This window comes from Sus scrofa, chromosome 6 (assembly GCF_000003025.6).
Source record: "Sus scrofa isolate TJ Tabasco breed Duroc chromosome 6, Sscrofa11.1, whole genome shotgun sequence".
In the NCBI taxonomy this organism is placed as follows: domain Eukaryota; kingdom Metazoa; phylum Chordata; class Mammalia; order Artiodactyla; family Suidae; genus Sus; species Sus scrofa.
Window position 1 is genome coordinate 18,309,999 of NC_010448.4, and position 25,466 is coordinate 18,335,464.

General features: G+C 42.0%; 1 protein-coding gene across 5 annotated transcripts; it reads right to left on the reverse strand.

Annotated features, from left to right (window-relative positions):
- Positions 2,933-25,460, reverse strand: ZFP90 (ZFP90 zinc finger protein). 5 transcript variants are annotated; one of them, XM_021093885.1, is made up of 5 exons: positions 25,197-25,460; positions 24,926-24,992; positions 11,624-11,750; positions 11,192-11,287; positions 2,933-6,744 (listed from the first exon to the last, which is right to left on the reverse strand). In XM_021093885.1, the coding sequence occupies exons 2-5, from the start codon at positions 24,956-24,958 to the stop codon at positions 5,096-5,098; spliced, it is 1,905 nt and encodes a 634-aa protein (XP_020949544.1). In that variant the 5' UTR covers positions 24,959-24,992; positions 25,197-25,460; the 3' UTR covers positions 2,933-5,095. The 5 variants fall into 5 exon arrangements, with proteins under 5 accessions (XP_020949544.1, XP_020949543.1, XP_020949545.1 ...); XM_021093884.1 differs by having other exon boundaries at positions 2,933-6,783; positions 25,317-25,417; XM_021093886.1 differs by having other exon boundaries at positions 25,237-25,363.

Sequence of the window (25,466 nt, forward strand, 5' to 3'; positions counted from 1 at the left end):
AGATATCTTCTAACTGCTTTTATTTTCCTCAGTTAACTAAGAAACCAGGTCACCGTCTGAGTGAGGACTGGGGTGAAGTGCTGGAGGTTAAAAAGCAGAAGCTATAAAAGACTACCTTAAGGAGACTGAGACGACTACTGAACTAGGGAAACAAATGCTTGAGGTTAGCAGTCAGAAATTTAAAGTGGGACTAGTCACTGTGGCTCTAGCCACATTTAGATGCATGGGTACAGGAGTGGAGTAGGCAAGCTGGAATGACTTTTTTAGTTGTCTAGTTTTTTGAAAAGACACGCTGGTTCCTTTACTGAAGTATGGTATTATACTAAGAATATGCCACAATTTAGTAACCGTTCACTTACTGTCAGACATCTGTGCTATGTCCACATATTTGCTATTTCAAACATTGCTTTAATGATTATCCTTGTACATGTCTTTCTGCTCACAAGGGAGTACTTCTACCATAGCATGCATCTAGAAGTGGAATTGCTAGGTCACAAAGTGTGCTCAGCTTCAATTTTACCGAGTATTACCAAATTACCTCCCAAAACAATTATACCAGCTTAACCACTCACTAGCAGTGTCTGCAAGCTCTAAGCCCTGCCACACTGCTAAATTTTTTTGCCAGCCTAAATGGATATATCCCCATTGTTTTCTTTTCAATATTGATTTCAAGATTGAGCATCTTTTCAGTTTGAAAAGCCAGTCTTCTTTGTCTATCAACACATCTCCACTGTATTGCTCACTAACAAGACTGTATTAAGTTGCTGCGTGCCTGGCATTGTGATAACCAGGGAACAAAAAAGTTAAAAAAACAGATGTGGACCCTGACTTCCTAGAACTCACAATCTACTGTGAGATGGGGAGAAAACCAAATAATCACAAATACAAATTATAGTAAGATTAAGGGTATTAACAATAATCATGAAAATTTAAAAAGAGAGCAATTAAGCAGGGCAGTCATGAAAACCTTCGCTGATATAACATCTGCTTTTTTTTTTTTTTTTTTTTTTTTTTGTCTTTTTAGGGCCACACTCACTGCATATGGAAATTCCCAAGCCAGAGGTTGAATTGGAGCTGCAGCTGCCGGCCTACACCACAGCAATGTCAGATCCTTAACCCACTGAGGCCAGGGGTTGAATCTCTGTTGTCATGCATACTAGTCAGTTTCGTTTTTGCTTAGCCACAGCAGGAACTCCAACATCTGCATTTTTAACAGATACGAATTATCTCGTTGAGTATTTATAAAAGTCCACTGCAGTTATAAGGAACCAAGCATCACCATCATCGCTATGCTTAATAACTGCAGAAACTTTTATCCCACACTTGCAAAGTAGTGCTAGATGCCCAGGAGCCCTTCCACATACACCCACACACCAGGGGTGGGAGCCCAGTATCCTGTTCCCCTTCCACAATTTTGAGACTATTACTTCTGTATTATTATATACAGGTTATTATACAAACTCCACACTACCTGGTTATACTTACCTATAAATGCTGACCCAATAATCTTATTTTAGATAGTTTATCTCATTCTGGATATTTAAAGAAAAAAACCTATAGAAAAAAGGTGGGGCGCTTAAAAAGATAAAAGTATTCAATGTCATTATAATAAAAACAAATGCCCAAAACAATCCAAATATTATTGAACAGTAGGGAGCCTGTTAAGATGATCATGAGACTCTGTAGCAACATGGAAAAAAAAAATTGTGTTTCAGTATGATACATTTTATCTAGAGTACAGGCAAATATAAATGATATATTAAAGTGTGAGGATTGTGGGTCAAATTAGTGGACTTAGTTTATTGAAAAAATAAAAAAATTCTAAGGACCTTCACCATGTTTCCACTTGACCTCTGACATAAACTAGCAGCATATTCCTTCATCCACCCACCCACACATAAGTGTTACATGCAGCTCCTTGAACATAAGGTGGCTCTGAAGACATGACTGAGAGTTAGAGCTTAAGAGCTATGCCTTTATTTAATAATTTTGCCTTTTAGGGCTGCACCCTTGACATATGGAAGTTCCCAGGCTAGGGGTTGAAATTGTGGCCTACACCACAGCCACAGCAATGTGGGATCTGAGCCGCATGTGTGACCTACACCACAGCTCACGGCAATGCCAGATCCCTGACCCACTGAGTGAGGTCAGGGATCGAACCTGCATCCTCATGGATGCTAGTCGGATTCATTTCTGCTAAGCCACGATGGGAACTCCCAAGAGCTATGCCTTTGCAGTCAGGCAGTTCTGGGTTCCAAGTGTGAATCTGCCACAGGTAGTGCTCTACCTCTTTGGGCTTTTCTCCCCATTATAAAACAGAATATGTGCATTAACTTTTTTTAATGTAAGCAACAGAAACATAATAAAGGGGGAATCTTTGGACTGACAGCTGGGAGCCCACTGAATCCCAGCAAGAGCTTCAGAAATTAAGCCAAGTCCAAGGACCTGACCTCAGGAATTAGAAATGAGAACATCATCATGGTGGCTGTATCCTCTCCTTCTACAAGAGCCTTCCTCTCTCTGTTAAGGGACCAGGCACCTTGCACCTCTAGGCCTTTACCTTACCAGCCTGGCAACCCCAATTAAAATATCTTTGCTAACCTCTGTTTTAAAAAACTGTGTCAAAGGTAACCACTTGCTCATAGGCAAATGTTTGTCCTGAACTATCACTGAGCCCCAGGATGTCCTGACTGTGTCCCTGTGATCAGTACCACAGGGACTGTTACAAGAGAGGAAAAGGGGGCAGGGGAAGCTGAGCAGACGAGAGACTCCACAAGACCTAGAAAGGAGAGTTGTAGTAAGCATTCAATAAACGGTAGCTATTATTGACTCACCTGGCTGCGATGAGTTTAGCAGTTAATTCGTCTTCCTTGATGCGCCACTCTTTAATCTTAGCCAAGTTCTGAAACTGAGAAAGTCAAACTGACTCCCATTTGACAAAAGAGGCTATTTATTGAAATAATACAATGATGTTACAAGGGTGTATTTCATATGGCCTAGAAATCTGAGTCTTCATAAGTGCATGGTGCATGGTTGCTGGGACTAGAGAATCCTCTGCTCAATCAGCCATACATGCATCCTGGGCTCCCTCCTGCCAGCAAAGATGTGCTGAGATCCAGAGATTGGTTGGATTTAGGCCAGACTCCACACACAAACCAGTGGTCTCCTTTAGTTCTTCCAGAACTAAGCCTTTATAAACTTTAACAGTCGGGTAGCACTCAGTTGGTTACAATTCATGCCTTCTTGAAAACAGTCCAGTATGGGGATCCCCAAAAAATGAGCACCAAAATGAGTTCCTGATAGGCATCCTAGCCAATTGGTAGGGGAGATTTAGAGTAGAATTACCCATTGTCAACTATGTATCAGGCAACACAAGCATGGTCTTGGCATTATGTGTATGCTACCTATGGAACATCAGAAGGTATTTTGAAGGGTTAAAGTCTTGAAGGGCAGATCAGCTATAGAATATCCCATCTTGCTCCACATGTGATAAACTCATTGGGCTATACATGCCACATTTTGGGCCCCAGCAAATTTTTTCCTGCAGAGAATTATGAAGGATGTTTGGGAGCCGTCTCATGCTGTCCAGGATGAGACAAAGATTATGGATCTTGCTAGGCTGCATGCAAAGAAGCCAATAGGAAAGGTTCACCATCAACACCACTACATATCACTCCCCATGATTCATCATTAGGGTGGGAAAATGTGCTGATCTTAGAGGGTGCAGAGGCTCTTTCATGCAGGGTCAATGTCCACAGTTGGTTCCAAATTTACTGTCAATACTGGTGCCAATGAACCAGTGGATTCTGGACATTCCATTAGGATAGCCCATGGGAGGCACCAGGGGATATTAAAGATTAGAGTGGGATGCTGACATTTACTTCATGTTCTACTGATGGAAAAGCACCACAGAGCTAAAAAAGTTAATTTTTTAATTGTGAAAATTTCCTTGACATACAAAGTGATTCATTACATGCTGATTCTCTAAACTGTTTTAGAGGCAAATGTTATGGCAGTGGATAATTGAATATACACTTTTCTACAGTAAAATTAATTTGGGGCATCATCTTTTTTCTCTTAGTTCTGTGTTATCATCCCATTGATCCAATATAGGAAGCTTAGGGCAGTGCTTTTTCATGGAAGGATCATGAAAAGCACAGTAGGAAGACAATAATTCTATGAAACTGACATATGTTAACTGAAGTATGACACTTGGGAAAAGAAAAAAAGTCATTAGTAGTTAAACTATTTACAATTTCTGTTAACATTTTGGTTTGTAAGCTTCCAACTTTAAATAAGTATGAAATTTGCATACATCTTGCTGCCTCTTATGCTTTTATGAACTCCCAAAGTATCCAGCTCCTGAGTGCTCATTAAATATTTGTGCATATGATTTATTTTAAAACTTATTTTAAAGCTCTGAATTCCAAAATATCTTTTCAGTGGAAAGACTGGGGAACAAAGATCCAGGAGATCTGCATTTTTCACACAGACTTGCCTTCAGAAACTGTATCATGCTGTGCTAACCACTTCACATCTTTGGCTTGCAGTTTCTTCATCTGTACAATGAAGTGGTTGGACCAGCTGATCTAGTTCTCGGAATCGTGAATTCCTGAAGGTGGAATTGGATTCTGTGATAAATTTAATGTAAGAGCTGCAGCTGAATGCAGTTGTCGAACAATTTAAAAATCAGTTTTGGTCACTGCTGCAGGAGTCTTATTTATTAAGAAGGTTGTAAACAGTGAAAATTATAAGTTAAACTGTTGAAAGTTGGTGATCTCCTGCATATATATATTCAAAAACTTTTCAAAGTCCAATATATAGGCATATCATTTCTAACAGGTTATATCTGATGCTTGTTTTTACACACACCTGTAATCCAATCTGAGTATGTGGCTTTTATTAAAAAAACCAATAGGCTCCTAGCAGAATTTCTCTACACACAACGTGTACACACACACACACACACACACACACACACACACACAAAACTTCATTACATTCTCAAGCTTCCTCTCCAGTAAGAATCCATGGATACTGAATAAGAACAGCATTTTACCTAAAGCTTTCAGGACATTCCTTAATGTCAGGGTTCCTAGAGTTTATTTCGTGTATGAATTCTCTGATGTTTCGTAAGAGCTGAGCTCCGGCTGAAGTTTTTCCCACATTCCTTACAAGTATAGGGTTTTTCTCCAGTATGGATTCTTTGATGATCATGCAGATTGGTTTTCTTTCGGAAGGCTCGTCCACATTCATTACATTCATAGGGTTTTTCTCCAGTATGAGTTCTCTCATGCTGAATGAGGGATGAACTCTGACTAAAGGCTTTCCCACAGTCAATACATTCATAGGGTTTCTCTCCAGTGTGGGTCCTCTCATGTTGAGTCAGTGATGAACGTCGACTGAAGGCTTCTCCACATTCATTACATTCATAGGGTTTTTCTCCAGTATGAATTCTGTGATGCTCTATGAAACTCGTACTCCTTTTGAAAGCTTTCCCACATACATTACATTGATAGGGTTTCTCTCCAGGATAAGAAATGGATTGTTGACTAAAGGCCTGCTCACAATCATAGGGGTTCTCTCCAGTGTGACTCCTCTGATGGTCAGAAAAGTCTGTGATGTGACTGAAGTCTTCCCCACAGTCATTGCAATGATAGGATTTCACCTCAGTGAGAGTGCTTTCATCTTGAGTAAGTAATGAGGTGTGCTTGAAATCTATGCCATAGTTATTGCTTTGGTAAGGTTTGCCTCTCTTATGAATTCTCATATGTTTATAAAGGGATGGGCTCTGACCAAAAGCCCTCCCACATATGCTACATTCAAAAGGTTTCTCTCCTGTATGAGTCCTCTCATGCTGGACAAGGGAGGAACATCGACTAAAGGCTTTCCCACATTCCTTACACTGGAAGGGTTTCTCTCCACTATGTGTGACCTCGTGCTGGGTGAGGGATGTGCCATGCCTAAAAGACCTCCCACACAAATTACATCGATAGGGTTTCTCTCCAGTGTGAATTCTCTGGTGTTGAACAAGGGAGGAGCTGCGCTGGAAGGCTTTCCCACAGAGACTACACTGATAAGGTTTCTCTCCAGTATGAGCATTCTCATGCTGACCAAGGGATGAGCTATGCCTGAAGGCCTTCCCACACACATTACATTCAAAGGGTTTCTCCCCAGTGTGAATTCTCTGATGCTCAGTAAGTTGTGTCTTCCAGAGAAAGGTTTTCCCACAGTCAGTACATTCATGGTGTTTCTTTCCAGGATAAATTCCCTGATCTGTACCATTGGGGAAAGATCCATCTCCTTTATGAGTTTTCTCATGTTTAGTAAGTGACGACCTGTGAATAAAGGCTTTTCTACATTTATTACATTTATAAGGTTTCTTTTTTGCAAGGACATTGTTCTGATTGATTAAGTCTGAATTATGTCCCAAATTGCTCCCAAGCGAATCACATTCACTAGGCCTTGGAGGAATGTTCAGTTGTATAACCAGGTTTGTGTTAAACCTAGAGTTTTCGCTAAATTTATTTTGCTCACAAGTTTCTTCTGGTGTGATTATTTTCTTCGGGGTGGATGCATCTGGCCCCAGATGTCTCTTGCAGTTTTCCTGGTGTCTCTCTAACTGGCCACTAACATCCCAAGCATCTTCTAATGTGGCATGTGAGAGATCGTCTGTGCTAGGGAATACTTCAGATATGTTCTGCCGCAGATTTGAAGATTTGGCTTCAGGCCTGGTCTTCCAGTCTGAAAGAAATCCAAAGTGCAAAAGTCCCCTTTTCCTTCCTGTTGAAACAAACTGCTACAGTAGGAATGAGGAAGTGAAAGAGATAAATTATACATCACTCTGTTTTGACATTAGTCCTGTAGCTTGAGGAGAAGACCCAAAATGGAGAAAGGAAGAGTGGAGAGAGGTGACAGTGCAGACTGCAGATCCAGAGTGAAGGGTAAGTCCAGAATGAGGAAGCCCACATTGGAGGGCTTGTTAGGGAATAAGGGAAGAGGTGGGCATGACAGAGTTAGGCATAGATACAAATGGAACAGAATCAGAGTCCGTCTTGCAGAATCCTATCTGCTCTCCATGTCTCCTGTCCATTTTACAAACTGCCACAGAATCTATCTTCCTAATACATCCATTTCATATTAAAGTCACCTCTGAGGCTTCAAATCTTCAAACCCTGCAGAGAAAAATCTGCAGCCAGTGATTATAACTGAAATAGTTCTTTGACATACTTGAAGATCAAGGGCTATACTTCCCAAGCTGAAAAAAAGTAATATTTCAAGAGGCAAATCATCCTCGCCTTTACAACAACTGGAACTGTGTTAGTCTATTTGAGTTCTAATTCTACATTAATCACCTCTCCTAACCAAAAATAATTTTATTTATTTATTTATTTATTTATTTATTTTCGTCTTTTGTCTTTTTAGGGCTGCACCCATGGCATATGGAAGTTCCCAGGCTAGGGGTCTAATTGGAGCTGTTGCTGCCGGCCTATGCCACAGCCACAGCAATGCAGGATCTGGGCTGTGTCTGTGACCTACACCACAGCTCATGGCAATGCTGGATCCTTAACCCACTGAGTGGGGCCAGGGATCAAACCCACAACCTCATGGTTCCTAGTCGGATTCATTAACCACTGAGTCATGATGGGAACTCTGAAAAATGATTTATTTTAGTCTGCCTAAAAATTGATCTCTAAACCTCTCTTTAACTCTGAATACTAACAGCGGAAATTTAATTAGTGTCTAGATTCTAAGAATGGTCACCCTTAAAAACTAAGGGGAAGGAGGTTTCTAGAGTGATGGAAATGTTCCATATCAACAGGAGTTTGGGTTAGATGGGAGAATACATTTGTCAAAATCAACTGGATGGTATATATAAGAGGTGTAATTTCATTGTAAAGTAAAATTTGCTAAAAAGAAAGAAAAAAAGAATTATAAAAAAATACTGAACTCTAGTCAATGACATACATGCTGAAGTATGTGGGGGTGAAATGCACTCATGTCTGCAAGTCACTGTAAAAATGCATCAAAAGTAAGACAACAGATGGACAAAAAGAAAGATACATGGTAAAGCAAATATAATGATATTAACTATAAATAGAATCAAGGTGGTCTTCACTGTATAATTTTTTCAATTCCTCATATGTTTGAAATTTTTCACTTAGGAGGGGAAAAAAAAAAAAAAAAGCAACTAAGGGGTCTTAAACTCCCAAATTCCTTACCCTGGAACAAGACTCAATTCTAAACTCCTGAGGATAAAAATGCTTTATATTAACTTTTAGAATACTTCTCAATGGGACATTTAAGAAAATGCATGTTGCAATGAATGAATGAGAAAGTTCTCTCCCAAGCCAGATTTCATAATAATTAAGTAATTTCTGACTGCCTTCTATATGTTCTGTAACACAGACAGAAAATACATAGAAATATAATAAACAGACTCTCCAAGAGCTTAAAAATCTAAGAATAAAAATGAGACTCAATTCTTTGATGACTAAAAAAATCCCCAAACCTATCAGATAGTATATTATCAAATCTGAATTTGTGTGGTAGAGATGACATAAATGGTATCTGGTGATCAGGGAAGAAAGGTTAATATATTAGTATACTGTATATAGGTTTTATGGATTGGACAGATCTTGAACTTAAAGAATAGATGGCTTTGAATAGGCATAAATATTATCTAATGAGAGAAAGTGTATGCTACTTACAGAAAACATCAAAAAGAAGTTCAACCTAAGTGGAGCTTTTTTTTTTTTTTTTTTAAACAGCAATAAAAGATAATATTGGAGGGTATAATAGGGACCTCTAAATCAAGGAAAATCATTCTGCTTGCCACAATGAGGTACAAGGAGTTATAGCAAGGTTCTTTCAGAGGTGGGTGGTTTATGAAGCTAAAGTATTAAAATCCAATATGGTCCATCAAGTGATGAATAAACAAGTATGATATATCCATACCATAGAATATTACTCAGCAATACGAAGGAATGAAATTCTGATACATGCTACATGAATCAGAAACATTACAAAGAAGCCAGTCGCAAAGAGCTCCATATTATGATTCCATTTATAGAAAATATCCAGAATTGGCAAATCCATAGAGATGAAAAGTAGATTAATGGTTGCCAAGAACTGGGAGGGATGGGAAATGCAAGGTGACAGCTAGTGGGTACAGGACTTCTTTTTGGGGTGCTGAACACATTCTGTAATTCAATAGTGGTGATGGCTACACAACTCTGTAAATATCCAAAACAAGTGAACTGTGCACTTTAAAAGAGTAAATTTTATGGTATGTGAATTATATCTCAATAGAACTATGATTTAAAAAATCCGATATTGGAGTTCCCATTGTGGTGCAGCAGAAACAAATCTGACCAGTATCCATGAGGGTGCGGGTTCAATCCCTTGCCTCACTCAGAGGGCAGGGGAATCTGGCATTGCTATGAGCTGTAGTGCCGGTTGCAGATGTCGCTTGGATCCCAAGATGCTCTGGTTGTGGCCAGCAGCCGTAGCTCCAATTTGACCCTTAGCCTGAGAACTTCCATAGGTCAAGGGTGCGGCCCTAAAAAGCAAAATAAATTAGAATAGAAAAATAAAAAGTTAAAAAAATTAAAAATAATAAAAAATTTAAAATCCAATATTGGGAGTTCCCTGGTGTCTAGGGGTTACATCTTGGCACTTTCAGCACAGCAGGCCAGGTTCGACTTCTGGTCTAAGAACTGATATTCCACATCAAGCCTCTGCAAGCTGTAGCCAAAAAATTTTTAAAAATTAAAAATTAAAAAAAAAACCAAACTGGAGTTCCCATTGTGGCTCAGCAGAAGCGAATCCAACTAGGAACTGTAAGGTTGAGGGTTCAATCCCTGGCCTCGTTCAGTGGGTTAAAAATCTGGTGTTGCCATGATCTGTGGTGTAGGTCACAGATGAAGCTCGGATCCCACATGGCTGTGGCTGTGGCCAGCAGCTGCAGCTCTGACTGGACACCTAGCCTGGGAAACTCCTTATGCCGTGAATGAGGCTCTAAAAGGCAAAAAAAATCCAATATGGATTACAAAAAGATAAGATAGAGTGAGAAGTTTCAACTGGGAATTATAGTAATCTAAATCTGGGTTTTGGTTTAGGATGTGGCCAGTCCAAGTTAACAGGCAGGAAATTCCAAGATACTTCTCAAAGGAGGAAAATAGCCTAGCTTGAAGGAAAAAGACTAGACTGACTATGGGTGTCTAGCTTGAGAGATTGGAAAGTCAGTAACTTTTCACAGGCAAGGGGAGAAATGGGTAATGGGTAAAGTTGCAAAATGTTTTGACTGGGGATGCAAGATGACTGATTTAGATTTTACACCTTTAATAAGAACTGTGTGGGACTTCTAAGTGGAGGAGTCCTATGAGAAGGAAAACAAGTGACCTGGGTGTAAGTAAGGACAATTCTTAGTTTACAGCACAGAATGAAGAGCTGGGACTACCAGAAGGCAGGTAGACAACCTTTTATAAGGAGGTGACACAGAAAGAAAGAAGCCACCAGAAGGCAGGCTCCTTAAGGTAGATTCACTTTGAGGGAAAAGCAAGAGAAGCCCAAGATAAAGCCAAGAAGCATTCAACAAATAGAAAAACCAGGAGAGGATGATACTCCAGGAACTGTAGGGGAAGAAAATGAATCAAATCAGTGAGAGCGCAGGATGGAAGGAAGACGGTGTTGCTGCCCAGACAGGTGGTACAGGAGCACAGTCAAGGAAAGAAGTCTGGAAGCAAGTTATGAAGTGAGAATGAAGGCTGTGGGTATTTCCTACAAGTGTGGGGCATCTGACAGTGAAAGCAGCAAGACAAAGCAAGGAGGAGACATGGAAGTTCAATTAACATCTGAATGAGAAGAAAGATCTTTAAACAATGAAAGACATCAGAAGAGAAAATAATCCAGCAAGTGGGTTATAGGATAGGGAGAGATGGTATTCTAAGTGTATAACAAAGGGCTACTTTTGGAAGGAAAACAAGGGGTACCTCTTCCTCCAAGACCTACCAGCAGCAGAAACACCCTATCGGAGAAGGGAGATGTATGTAAGTGTCATCCAGGAGATGGTGCAGCCTCTTCTACAGGCCTAGGAGCTCCCAAGGCAGCAACCTGAAGGTGCTTCCCTCTCCCTCAGCTGTGCCACTGTCTGCAGTGATTCCTACATGCTTGAGTCTCACTTATTTACCTGGACAGAAAGGTCTTTGGATTTCTCCCTCGGCTATCCATGGCTCTTCTCCTTGCTCCAATTTGAAGATCACTTCTGGCTTGGAGACTTGATATCCTGCTCATGGGTAAATACACAAGATTTGGTTGTTTGTGCAAGTGGACAAAGAACCCTCTACAACTCAGTACTAGGCCTTGATCCTCAGGAGCTCTGAAGGGGAAAAAAAGGTGCAATTTGAAGAGTCATGCAATCAAAGGACCTACTCCCATTCTGCAGAAGAAAGACCTTTTACCTAAAGAGTGGCTCAGAAATCCATAAAGCTGGGTACCAAAAAGATGAGCAAGCTGACCCTGAACACCTTGACTATGGTCACCCAAACCACGAGCCCCACAATCCTAGCAACTGGGAAAGTAAAGCCCCACCAATGAGAAGACAATGAGATGTGGTTCTTACCAACAGAAACCAAGTGGCTATAGTTCTCCAGCATCACATCCCTGTACAAACGCCTCTGAGCAGGATCCACGTGGTGCCATTCCTCCTGGGTGAAGTTCACAGCCACATCCTTAAATGTCACTGATTCCTGTAGGATCACATTTCTGCTCAAGTAGGGATCAACCCCACAGATGTTCCCATGGTGATAACTGGTAACCTACTGTAGGGTCTATCAGAAATGGTAATCACATGTCTGATATCCTGAGGGGGCAATGTTGGGTTAAACACACTAGGTGTTACATAATTTCCTAAAGAATCTAACATTGCAGGCAGGAAAGTCATGATAGACAATACGTCCCACGATCCCTACTAAGCTCTCTTCTTGTTTCCCTTCAAAGCCAAGCCTTTTTATACAGTAACTAATTCCTCATGCTCCGAGCACCTTCTTTGTTACAAAATCCAAATACGGCAGGGAATAAAAAGTGACAACCCTCTTTTATTCCCATCATCAATCCCACTAAACTCCCTCCAAATAACCATTGTTAACAGTACGATATACACACTTAACAGTTCCTTTCCATGTTTTACACACACTCATATAAACAACCTTTCTTTGTGAACTACCATATACATTGCTCTACAACTTGCTTTTTATATTTAACTATGTATCTTGGAGCTCTTCCCATAGTGCTGTATGTAATCTCACCTATTCCTTTCCACTGCTTCACAGCATGCCACAGCGCAGTTGTACCATAACATACCCACTGCCAAACCTCAGAGCATCCCACAGCACTAAGAACAAGATTCAGGAGTTCCCATTGTGGCTCAGTGGTCAACAAACACAACTAGCATCCATGAGGATGCGGATTCGATTCCTGGCCTTGCTCAGTGGGTTAAGGATCTGGCGTTGCCATGGGCTGTGGTGTAGGTCGCAGATGCAGCTCAGATTCGACCCCTAGCCTGGGAACCTCCATATGCCACTGGTGTGGCCCTAAAAGACAACAAATAAATAAATAAAAGAACAAGATTAAAACTTCTCCAACACTCAAAGGGCTCTGGCTATGCTGACTGATCCTTGAATATATCACGTTTATTCCCTCCCTGGGCCTTGGGATCACTACATGGTTGGTAATCAGTTATTAATCATTGAGGTCTCATGTCCAGTACTGCCACCTCAGAAAAGTGTTCTTACCACGTCCTTCTAATTTACTGTGCATCATATTATAATGCTTAATTTTCCTCCTAGCACAAATATCTCTTGCTGTCCAAATTCCTGCCATCTGAACTCAGGAACGAAGCAGATTCAGATTAGATGCTTGTGCTTTGATATTTCTTGTTAGCTTTTCTGTCTCCCTGACTGCAAGTTCCATGAAAACAGGGACTTTATCTATCTTCTTCAGAGTGCTTAGAATGATATCCAGCACACAGTGGATGCTTTAAAAAAATGTGGTGAATGAATAAATGGACCAGTTCATGTTAATAGATATTTGGATTAGTTTCAATACTTTGCTACTACAAACATTATTGCAATACATCTTATTTGTGCAAATATGCTAGAATTTCTATAGTCAGCTAGCTAGAACTAGAACTGCTAGGTCAAAGATCTTTTTCTGCTTTACTCCACTCCAATCACTTCTTCCTCACCACCTGCTGAAACTAGTCTGGCTGAGGACCCCCATGCCTCCAAACTGTCCGTTCTGATGCTCACAGGGTTTCTGTCTTGCCTTTTCAGGCCTCATTCAGTCATGGGACTTAACACCATGCCGGACTTGAAATACCTCCTTTGGTCATGGTTAGATTTCTACCTGAAGAAGTACATAATACTGGGGAGGTGGGGGTATAAAATGGGAGGTTGGGACTGACATATACACATTATCATACATGGAATGGATGACTAACAAGGACACTGTATGGCACAGGAAACTCTACTCAATACTCTGTAGTGACCTATATGAGAAGAGAATCTGAAAAGGAATGGATACATGGATATGTTTAACTGGTTTACTTTGCTGTACACCTGAAACTAATGACACCGTAAGTCAACTGTCTCCAATAACAATTTTTTAGAAGTACATAATAAAGTATGTGAAGATAATTTATATGAAAATACACTGAAAGCAGAGCCATGAGTTCACTGGAGCAGTGAGGACAAGTTACATGGAGGTTTCTATCTTATTCCATGCCCTTCTCCCCATGTGCTTAGAGGGTATGGCTCCCTCCCTACTCTCGCATTATTCTCTCCCTTGCTAACTCCACTTCATACCTGAGGGCTAGGTTAGCAGATTTTCCATGAGGTCCTATGATCCCCCAATGGAGGGTCAATCCCCATATTATGTGCTTTAAGTCACTCTGCACAACCACAACTATTCAAGCAGGCCTAATAATCTATTTAATGCTTATTTTCCTAGTTGAGCATTCCCAGGTGAGCACAAATGAGGGCAGGGACTGTACTTTTTTTTTTTTTTTTTTAACTCTAACACACCAATGTCTGGTGAGTACTTGACCAACACTAAATATCTATTTCCTGACTGAGTTGAGCCTTAAGGAGATGGCTAAGACCTGAATTTTAGAGAAAAGGGGCATGGCCCCATCTCCTATGGAGTGAGGTGCAGGACCACATCCATACACAACAGTGGCTCCTCCATATCATAGTCCTGCTCAACGCTGTGACCATGTCCCCATAAGAACAGTGAAGGGTGGAAACATGGCAGATTTTTCTTTCAGATGTCTGGGATCTGTCTGTGCCAGGCAAAATGACACTAGATTAAAGAAAAAAAAGACACTAGATAACTAGATATTTGCCAGGGGCCTGGCTTTACCACATGCACCATGGCAGAATAAAAATGCAAATGGAAAACACTGCAGTCCTTGGTTTGTTTATTTTAAACTGTGTTATTTATTAGAGCATGATATGAGACAATACATAGGAAAGTGAGGTGCTACAAGCCTTCTGATCAGGGAAAACTGAGAGAAGCTTCAAGGCTGGCTATGCACTGGGCCTTAAGAGGTAAGTACCATTTGGATGGGAAAAGACAAAGTGGGAATCTAGTCCAGGGACTGATAAGCTAGAGAAAGCTGGACTTGGGATGTGCATGGCCAGCAGGTGAAAGGTTTGGACCAAGGCAGACATTTTAAGTGAGATTGTGAGAAGTAACACATTTCTATTACCTACTCTGTCCTCTAAACATATGGCCCCTTGGTTTAGAAACAGACTCAGCAGCCAACCTGGATTCCTTTGCTTAAATGGTTCCCTGTATTTAACACAAGACTTCCTGACCTTATTCTGCTTCCCCAAATAGGTTGAACTAATGGTAAGGAATGTGCTGATCAGTAAACAAATGTCTAGTCCAGGCCACTCATCATTTCTTGCCCTGGCAGGACAATTGGCCTCTGTTCTCCTACTCATGTTCCCACCACCTCTTTTCTATATGCTATTGGAGTCACTTCTCTAAAACACAAATTTGTTGGGTTTTTAAAAAAATTTTTTATTATAGTTGATTCACAATGTTCTGTCAATTTCTGCCGTACACCAATGACCCAGTTATACATTTATACATTCTTTTTCCACATTATCCTCCATCATATTCCATCACAAGTGATTAGATATAGTTTGCTGTGCTATAGAGCAGGATCTCACTGCTTTTCCACTCCAAATGCTACAGCTTACATTTACTAACCCCAAACTCCCAGTCGCCGCCCACCACCAACAAGTCTATTCTCTAGGTCCATGAGTTTCTTTTCTGCAGATAGGTACATTTCGGCTGTATATGAGATTCCAGATATAAGTGATATCATCAGTATTTGTCTGTCTTTTTTTGTCTTTTGTCTTTTTGCCTTTTCTAGGGCCGCTTCCACAGCATATGGAGGTTCCCAGACTAGGGGTCCAATTGGAGCTAGAGCCACTGGCCTACGCCACAGCCACAGCAGCAATGTGGGATCCGAGCGGAGTCTGCGACCTACACCACAGCTCAAGGCAATGCCTGATTCTTAACCCACCGAGCAAGGCTAGGGATTGAACCCGCAACCCCATGGTTCCTAGTCGTTAACCACTGAGCCATGACAGTAACTCCTGTCTTTCTTCTTTTGACTTACTTCACTTAGTATGAGAGTCTCTAGTTCCATCCTAAAACACAAATTTGATCATGCATACAAACCTTTAGTTTCCTCCCACTTTCCCCTATTCTTACTGCCCTCATCTGAGTCCATGCCACTATCATCTCTTACCTAGACCACTACTACAGTCTCCTACCCTGTCTCTCCTTTTCCACTCATGTCCCCTCCCAAGTCTGCTTTCCATGTAACAACTAGGCTGATCCTGTTAAAACCTTTCAGATCGAATCATTTCCTCACTTAAAATGCCTCCAAGGGGAGTTCCCATCATGGCTCAGTGCTAACAAATCTGACTAGTATCCATGAGGACACGGATTTGAACCCTGGCCTCACTCAGTGGGTTAAAGATCAGATGTTGCCATGGGCTACAGTGTAGGTCACAGACTTGGCTTGGATCTGGCATTGCTGTGGCTGTGGCACAGGCCAGCGGCTGTAGATCCATTTCGACCCCTAGCCTGGGAACATTCATGTGCTGCACGTGCAGCCCTAAAAAAGCAAAAAAAAATTTAACAATTACTATCAAAATGTTCCCCTTCCTCATGCTGACATAAAGAAGACCTTGGCCAAATGATGCAGCCCAAAGCAAAGAACTGGAAGCAGCACATACTAAGAGAAGACTCAATTCCATGGCCCCTAAAAAGCTCCACAACTGGTAAGTATATAGTATCCTTGGATAAATCAGAGACCTCCTGGAATCCAATCTTCTCATCTATAGCATGAACTGAAGAAGTACGAGTTTTAATAACAGGTGAAGAGCATGTCCAGAAAGCACATGTACAAATATAAAGAGACATGATTCTCCAATTCTACCATGTACCAACCCTGCAGGTGAAATCCTCTAAAAGCATAACTCAAGAAACTCTGTAGTTTTGAAACTTTGCAAAGCTGAAAACCAGAGACTGGCAGCTACTGTGTAAAAAATAACCAAATTATTTACATTACATATTTTAAAATACTTCATTTATACTATAAAACATTATATTTAATATAACTATCAAATATAATATTTAATCATTTATATTAGACACAATTATAATATAAAAACTACCCTCTCTAAGACCATGTAAGTTTATCCAATTAGAGCACATTAAACTTACTGGAATACAGTACAGCATTTTCACTCAAGTACTCGGTATTCCCTGATATCAGAGTTAAAGTGACTCTCACAACTGAGTACAGACAGAAGTAACACGACTACTGTTAGCCCTCACATACATACACCGATGCCCTATTCAGGCTAAAGCATCATCTACAGTATCTCAACCATAAACCTGGCCCTGGCCCTTGACTCTTCATTTTTCCTTTATGCCCTAGAGTTACCAAAACCCTCAAAAATATTGCCTATATTCAGGCCCTTCCCTTCTTTCAACCCAACTCAAATCCTCCCTTGCCAACAGTGCCATGAGGCCAGGCAATAACACTGTAGATTTATGCTAGACACATGTGGCTACTGAGCACTGGTGATGTGGCCAGTCCAATTCAGGATGTGCAGTAACTATCAAATACTGGATTTCAAAGACTCAGTTACAAAAAAAAAAAAAATGTAAAACACCTCATTAATAACTGTAAAATATTGACTTCTATAGAAATGATAAGATTTTGGCTATATTGGGGTAAATCGTATGTATTACCAAAATTAATTTCACCTGCTTCTTTCTATATTGTGGCTACTAGAAAATTTAAAATTATACATGTAGCTTATGTTTGTTTTGGTCAGCATTGTTCTAAATCTCCACCTTAGGCTACTCTCTCGAGGTGACAATCACCTTTCTCTTAAATTCTGTCTCCTGTCACCCACTCCATGATTCCACCAAGTGGACTCTGCCTGGGTCACATCATTCTACTTCATGTCCCCTCGCCTTTGTACATCCTATTCGGACTATCATGTACTCTCTACCCTCAGCTCTACAAGTTATCCTTTCAGAACCAGTTCAATGGTCCCTTGCCTTCGGAGGCCTTTCCAGATTCCTCATCTTCCCCCTGCCAGCTTCAGTATTTGGTCCATATGTCCACTGCATAACCGTAGCTACATTTTCACATTTTTCTCTCTCAACAATTTCTCAAACTCCTTTTCATTTCAGTATTCCAAAATCAAGCATGTTGGAAGTGAATTGTCCATGCATGAAGGGCCCTACCAAGCAATATTTAAAAGCCCCTCAGATGATTCAGTATAAAAAAGCAACAACCAACATTTACTGAGCATTGAACGCAGGCGAAACACCCTCTCACTAAATTTTCTCACTGAAGCCTTACTGTGATCCCACAGGAAGCAAGTGTCTTCTCCAGATGGGTTCTGAAGTGTGACCATGGTTAAGAACCACCACCCACGCAGCAACAGATGCACCTACAGATTATCATACCAAGTGAGGTCAGAAAGACAAATACCATATGATACCACTTATATGTGGAATATAAAATATGGCACAGGAGTTCCCGTTGTGGTGCAGTGGTTAACGAATCCGACTAGGAACCATGGGATTGCGGGTTCGGTCCCTGCCCTTGCTCAGTGGGTTAACGATCTGGCGTTGCCGTGAGCTGTGGTGTAGGTTGCAGACGCGGCTCGGATCCCGAGTTGCTGTGGCTCTGGCGTAGGCTGGCAGCTACGGCTCCGATTAGACCCCTAGCCTGGGAACCTCCATATGCCGCGGGAGCAGCCCAAGAAATAGCAAAAAGACAAAAAAAAAAAAAAAAAAAAAAAATGGCACAAATGAATCTATCTACAAAACAGAAATCTACACACAGAACAGACTTGTTTGTAGTTGCCAAGGGGGAGGAGGGAGGGAGTGGGATGGTCTCAGAGTTTGGGTTTGGTAGATGCAAACTATTGCATTTACAATGGATAAACAATGAGGTTCTACTATATAGCACAAGGAACTGTATCCAATCTCTTAGGACAGACCATGACGGAAGACAACATAAGAAAAGTAAATACATGTATGACTGAGTCACTTTGCTGCACAGCACAAATTGGCCCAACACTGTAAATCAACTATATTTTAATTAAAAAAAATTCATATACACACACAAAAAGAACCACCACCTGGCACAGAGCAGACATTCCAAAAATGTCTGCTGAGTGAATGAAGAGAGCTGGGTAATTCTTACTGAAGAAAAACAAGGAGTCGTTTTGAGGATTTTTTTTAAAAAATTGTGTATTAGTGAATTATATTCTTGGACAAATGGAAAAAAGTTATCAGTAATAGCCAAATCTAAAAGCTGGCTCCATTTAAATACTGGCCCAACAGAAAAACCTCTGACAAATGCAGCAAAAGAAGAAATTAAAAAAGAATCAATTTAGGGAGTTCCCATTGTGGCTCAGCAGTAATGAACCTGACTAGTATCCATGAGAAAGTGGGTTCCATCCCTGGCCTTGCTCAGTGGGTTAAAGGATCCAGCATTGCCATGAGCTGTGGTGTAGGTCACAGACAGGATTGGATCCCGTGTTGCTGTGGCTGTGGCTTGGACCAGCAGCTATAGCTCCAATTTGACTCCTAGCCTGGCAACTTCCACATGCCACAGGTGCATCCCTAAGAAGAAAAAAAAAAAAAAAAAAAAAAAAAAAACCAGCAACAACAACAACAACAACAACAAAACCCCCACCAATTTAAAGATATGGCAATAAACCAGTAAAATATCCAGCACTGTGTTAAGAAATGTGAAAGACCTGGAGTTTCCTGGTGGCCTAGCAGTTAAGGACTTGGTGTTGTCACTGCTGTGGTACAGGTTCAATCCCTGGCTGAGGAACTTCTGCGAGCTGTGGGCGTGGCCAACAAAATAAAAAAGAAAGAAAGTGAACTATCTTAGTGAAGAGGATAATTTTAAAATCCTAAATCACCATTTTTTTTTTTTTTGTCTTTTTAGTGCCACACTGTGGCATATGGAGTTCCCAGGCTAGGAGGCTTACACCACAGCTACAGCAAAGCCAGATCCTTAACCCACAGATCGAGGACAGGGAGGGAACCCTCATCCTCAAAGGTGAGGTTTGATACTGCTGAGCCACTACAGGAACTCCCTAAACCACCAATTTTAACACACAGAAAAAGAAGAAACTTAATAATTGAGGAAGAAACAGAGAAAACTGTTCCCGAATCTTCCTCTCTATAAAAATTCTGGATCTAAATATTTTATAGGTAAATTCTTTGAAAAGGCAGAAAAAGATGAAAAGCAATCTGAATGTTTCTACAAATTAGGATAAGTATGGCACCAAAACCTGCCAAGATCTCTCTCTCTCCTGCTCTGAGGATTGTTTCACTTAACACAGATTAAAAGAATTAAAAAAAAATTGCCTATTGTAACCAATGGGATTTTACCCAGGATTATTTGTAATAGCAGAAACTTCAGAACCAACATAAATGTCCTATGAGAAACAGTTAAATAAATTTTGGCATATCATACAAAGCAATATAACAGAGCCATTAAAAGTGATATTTTAAAAAAGAAAAATCCTCATAAAAACTGTATGAAAATTAAAATGTTATAATTAGAACAAAATAATACCATTTGCAGCAACACGGATAGAACTAGACACTCTCATACTAAGTGAAGTAAGTCAGAAAGAGAAAGACAAATACCATATGATATCACTTATATCTGGAATCTAATATATTGCACAAATGAACCTATCCACAGAAAACAAACTCATGGACTTGGAGAACAGACTTGAGGTTACCAAGAGGGAAGGGGAGGGAGTGGGATGGACTGGAAACTTGGGGTTAATAGATGCAAACTCTTGCCTTTGGAATGCATAGGCAATGAGATCCTGCTGTATAGCACTGGACACTATATCTAGTCACTTATGATGGAGCATGATGATGTGAGAAAAAAGAATCCATACATGTCTGTGTGACTGGGTCACCTTGCTGTGCAGTAGAAAACTGATACAACACTGTAAACCAGCTATAATGGAAAAAATAAAAATCATTTTAAAAAATAAAAAATAAATGCTATATTGAAAATGTTCAGGGCAAAAACATGCTTAGGGAGAAAAGAAAGAAATTCATTAAAAGAAATATAAACATGGAGTTCCCCTTATGGCACAGTGGTTAACAAATCCGACTAGGAACCATGAGGTTGTGGGTTTGATCCCTGCCCTTGCTCAGTGGGTTAAGGATCCGGCGTTGCCGTGAGCTGTGGTGTAGGTTGCAGACGTGGCTTGGATCCCGTGTTGCTGTGGCTCTGGCGTAGGCCGGTGGCTACAGCTCTGATTCGACCCCTAGCCTGGGAAACTCCATATGCCGCAGGAGCGGCCCTAGAAAAGACCAAAAAAAAAAAAAAAAAAAGAAAGAGATATAAAAGTGCTAAAGAAGAGGGATCATAAATTACTTTTTTCCACTAAAAAATCTGTATTATATATACTCTCACATACCTTAATAAAAATATACCTTAACAAAAGTATATTTTACATATAGACATGTACACACACATTTTTTTGGCTACATGTGGAAGTCCCCAGGCCAGTCATCGCACCTACACCACAGCAGTGACAACATTGAATATTTAACCTGCTGAGCCACCAAGGAAGTCCAATAATCCTATTTTTGAAATAGGTCTTACAGGAACATGTTTTTACATCCTAACATTGTCTTTAAAATTTCCTAAAACCATTAAGTTGAACGTCACATTGCTTCATGCAACTGTTTTTCGTTTTTTTTTTTTTCTCTTTTTTTTCTTTTTTGACTACCCTGTGGCATATGGAGTTCCCGGGTCAGGAATCAGATCCAAGCAGCAGCTGCTGTCTATACCACAGCTGGATCCTTAATGCACTGTGCTGGGCCAAGGGATCTAACCTATGTCCCAGTGCTCTCAAGAAGCCATCCATCCCGTTGTGCCACAGTGGGAACTTCCATGCAACTGTTTTATCAGAAAACATGCATCACAGGAGTTCCCATTGTAGCACAGTGGAAAAGAATCCAACTAGTAACCATGAGGTTTCGGGTTGGATCCCTGGCCTTGCTCAGTGGGTTAAGGATGCAGCGTTACTGTGAGCTGTGGTACAGGTTGCAGACATGGCTTGGATCCCAGGCTGCTGTGGCTGTGGCATAGGTTGGCAGTCGTAGCTCCAATTTGACCTCTAAACTGGGAGGCTCCATATGCCGTAGGTGAGGCCCTAAAAAGCAAAAAAAAAAAAAAAAAAAAAAGAAAGAAAGAAAAAGAAAATACACATCGCTATAACTGGAAAAAATTACATCTTTGCTATGTGAGGAGTAGAAAATGCAGGATGTATAAAATCACTGCTCGGGGTTATGTGGTTACGAATGATCATTCATGTGACACTCACTCACTGTGTACTGTTTTGCCCTAAAAAAAAGCCAAAAGCCCAGTACAGAGAAGGATGGGTAACGACACCACTCCATATGACATATTAGCATAACAGGAATGCCCAGGAGAATCAAAGGACCTGCCCGTGGGGAAGAAGGCTTTGGGCTGAAGCTTAAAAACCAGCATCAGTCAGCTCAGAAAGAGGTGAAGAAAGGGGCCCTTTGGGCAGAGGGAGCTTGAACATCCCTGAGCACAAACATCCTGACCTGGTTCAGCAAGTGACTTGGCCTCCCCGAAGGATCTTCTGAGCCAGCCTTTGCTGGGTCTATTCATGCTGATGACCAAAGCATAGAGTTCTCTTGGGATCTAGAGTCAAGAGAGACCAGGCCCTGGGTTCTCTGCATTTCCTCCCCTTCAAGACAGAACACCCAGAACCCTGGTCTCCATGAGCAGCTTTTTCCTATAAAACTCCATTTTTTACTTTTCTGGTGGCTTCAACTTTGCGAATGGCAAACACCTTTTTTAAAAATTCTAACTAAAAACCTAGTACAATTATAAGAAAAGAATGCAGAGTGTTTGCATAGATACAGTTACTAATGATCCTCAGGCCCCAAGGATTTTCCAGGTAACCCACCCAGCACATCACTGCTCCCATTCCCCTCCCACCATGTGGCCACTTCTCTTGTTAGCTGAACCCTGGGAGAAAGTCTTACCCACCGGAGACCCAACTTTCAAACTCTTGCTCCTGCAGTTCATTCACAGCAATCTTTAAAATTAAGAAACTGTACAGTTCCCTGCTCAAAAAACATTGGCTCAAGCTATAATAGCCTCCTTGCAGCTCCTGGAACACATTAGACACACACCCCGATGTTCCCTCTGCCCAGAGCACCCTTCCCCAGACCTGTGCATTAACTCCTGCACCTTCTCCAGGTCTGCTCAGATGACACCCTCTCAACAAGGATAAGGCTTACCTGACCATCCTATTTCAACTGCACTCCTACCATGAGCCCCCACTTTCCTACTCAATCCTCCTTATCTTTCTCTTTTATCCTTTTCCTGAGGTGCTGTTACCTTCTCTTACATGATACAATTTCCTAACTTAGGACTTCTTCTGTCTCCTCCTTCTAGGATATAAGCTCTGTGAAAGCAGCACGGGTTCAATCCCTGGGCTGGGAACTTCCACTTGCTGTGGGTGTGGTTAAAAAAAAAAAGACGTCCATACTTCCTAGTATCCTTATCTACCCATCATCTGCAGCCCCCACCCACTGCCACATAGGACAATGGCTTCCTGTATAGGTGTCTCGGCATCTTGCCTTTCAACTTCCCTGACACACAATCAACTCTACTCCAACCCCTTTGTTTTTCACCTGCTTCGACTCCTGCTCCTATTCAAAGGCAAAATTTTCACTGACTCTCTCCCACAGGCTGAACTCCCTCTCCCACAGGCTGAACTCCCTCTCCCTCAGCATTCACAGCAGCCCCTGGGTCTCTGCAGCCACACTCGCCACCATCTATCTCGTGCTATCCTTCTGCATGCGGCTGTCTTCCTCCACTACATTAACTTCCTGAATAAGCAGTCACACGACTCATCTACCCATCTTCTGCATTCCTCTGAGGGTCATGCTCAGAGAAAGGAAACCAGCAACAAAGGGAAATTTCTGCCTAAAAAGCCCCATTTATAGGGAGTGTTCTGTTCCGTCCTCCGTTCCTAGCCATCATCTGCAGCCTGAGTTAGGTAACCCAAGTGGACTGTCAGGTCATCCCATGAGAATATAACCGAACTACAGTGCTTAAGGAACACAGCTTCAAAAGTGAAGTTTAAGGCGGTCCCTAAAATTCACTGCTCAGAACACGGATCCACTTTCACTATCAAAAAGGCACCCCCTCCCTCCCACAGACACATTCAAAAAGGATCATCGTCCTCTTAAGTGTGTTAAGTCATCCTAGTTCTCACAACCTATTAAGCAAAACACTTATAATGGAAAAGTGCTAATGACAGTGGTTTGCTCTGGCTTTCCTCAAACCAAATAACTGCTTTGTTCTAGTACTGTTACTGTCTCACTTCTTAAGGCTCATCCCTGTAAAACAAAAACATATAACAAGAAGTGAAAAATATAAAGGCAATACATGCTGCGTTTAACTTACTGTAAACTTCGTTTAAAGAACACTGGTATTTTTATCTCTACTGCTTTGTCTCACACCCTAGCAACTAGGATCTGTGATTCTTCCTTAATTGTAAAGAAAGAGTGGGTTAAAATACCATCTGGACCTTGTTTTACTTTCACTGAGAGACTGTGTAAATCGGTGGGTAACCTCAGAATTGAGATGCTTCTAGAAAAGGCCTCATCTTTCACAAGCATAAATGGTTTCACGAATTGGCATAATGAAGTTGAAGGCTGGACATGTGGGGATGTGCATTATACCTCCGTTAAAGCAGAGAAGGTCATGAAAAGCTATGAGACAAGTCCTCCTTTTTTTTTTTTTCCCTTCCCTGCCCAGGAAGGGCCCATCTCCAGCCTCTTCCTCGGCAAATCCAGACCAGCCGTCTTTGGTCCCTTAAGGTCTCTCTATGGCCCCTGGGTCAGAAGCTGGAGCTCCCCTCTTCTTCACTCACTGACAGTCACTTTCTCCTCTACAGTCTTCTATCCTGTCACTCCACTGTCTAGGTCCTAATTGTCAGAGTTCCAGGAACTGGCCTGACACTCACGATTCTCATCGACACTGACACTTCCCGCTACGTCCACTCTTAACTCCTCCCACTAGCGCATCCAGCCCCGGTCCCCTCCTTCCCACAGGGCAGCCCCCTTTGGGGAAGACCGCTCTCTCTGCTCTAGACACCTCGGTTTCGTACGGCTAGGAGGCTCCGAGGTGGCGACCGACCCAAGAAGGGGAGTCGCTCAAGCGGAGAACAATGACTGCTCCAAATATACCCCGGGATAAGAACCGGCTGCTCACCTGGGGCCTGGCGGTCGGAGGCCTCGGGGCCATTCCTGCGTCGCTGGGCCAGGCTTCCAGACTGGGTCTGGGGAGAGAGGAGAGGGCCCACTCAGCCGGCTGGAAGCGGCGACCCCACCGTGCCCCGCCTGGCCGGACCAGCCTCCGCCTCTCTGCTATCTCTCCAAGTGCGAGAGAGAGGAAGGTGTGCGGGCCCCGCCTAAGCCAGCCTCCCCTAAATTAAAGGCTCGCCGCCTTCCCGACACCCTCCTCCGGCCACGCCCAGTCCCACCCGCAGGACGGTGGGCGCGGCCTTGTGCACAGAGTCAAACCCGTGGGAGGTGCCACCCGGACACGCGCGCTCGGAATCACCGCCTCCTGGAAGCTTGGGATTTGGCGACTTTAGGCCCACCCAAGACTCGGGTCGGCTCCTCCCGCCCCCGCTGCAGGATCAGTCCTTTGGAATCCTGAAGCGCCAGGGGCGGCCCAAAGCGGGCCGAGCTGCGCCGGGGCCGGACAATGGCCGCAGCGGCGGGGTAGAGCCGGAAGTGCGCCTGCGCAC

Excerpts from the sequence above, each read along its gene's own strand:
- ZFP90 (XM_021093884.1), bottom strand. The coding sequence starts at position 24,958 with ATGGCCCCGAGGCCTCCGACCGCCAGGCCCCAG. Across the intron at positions 11,751-24,925 it reads CTCCGACCGCCAGGCCCCAG|GAATCAGTGACATTTAAGGA; the intron begins GTGAGCAGCCGG and ends GTGATCCTACAG. Across the intron at positions 6,784-11,191 it reads CCAAAGACCTTTCTGTCCAG|GAAGGAAAAGGGGACTTTTG; the intron begins GTAAATAAGTGA and ends TTGTTTCAACAG.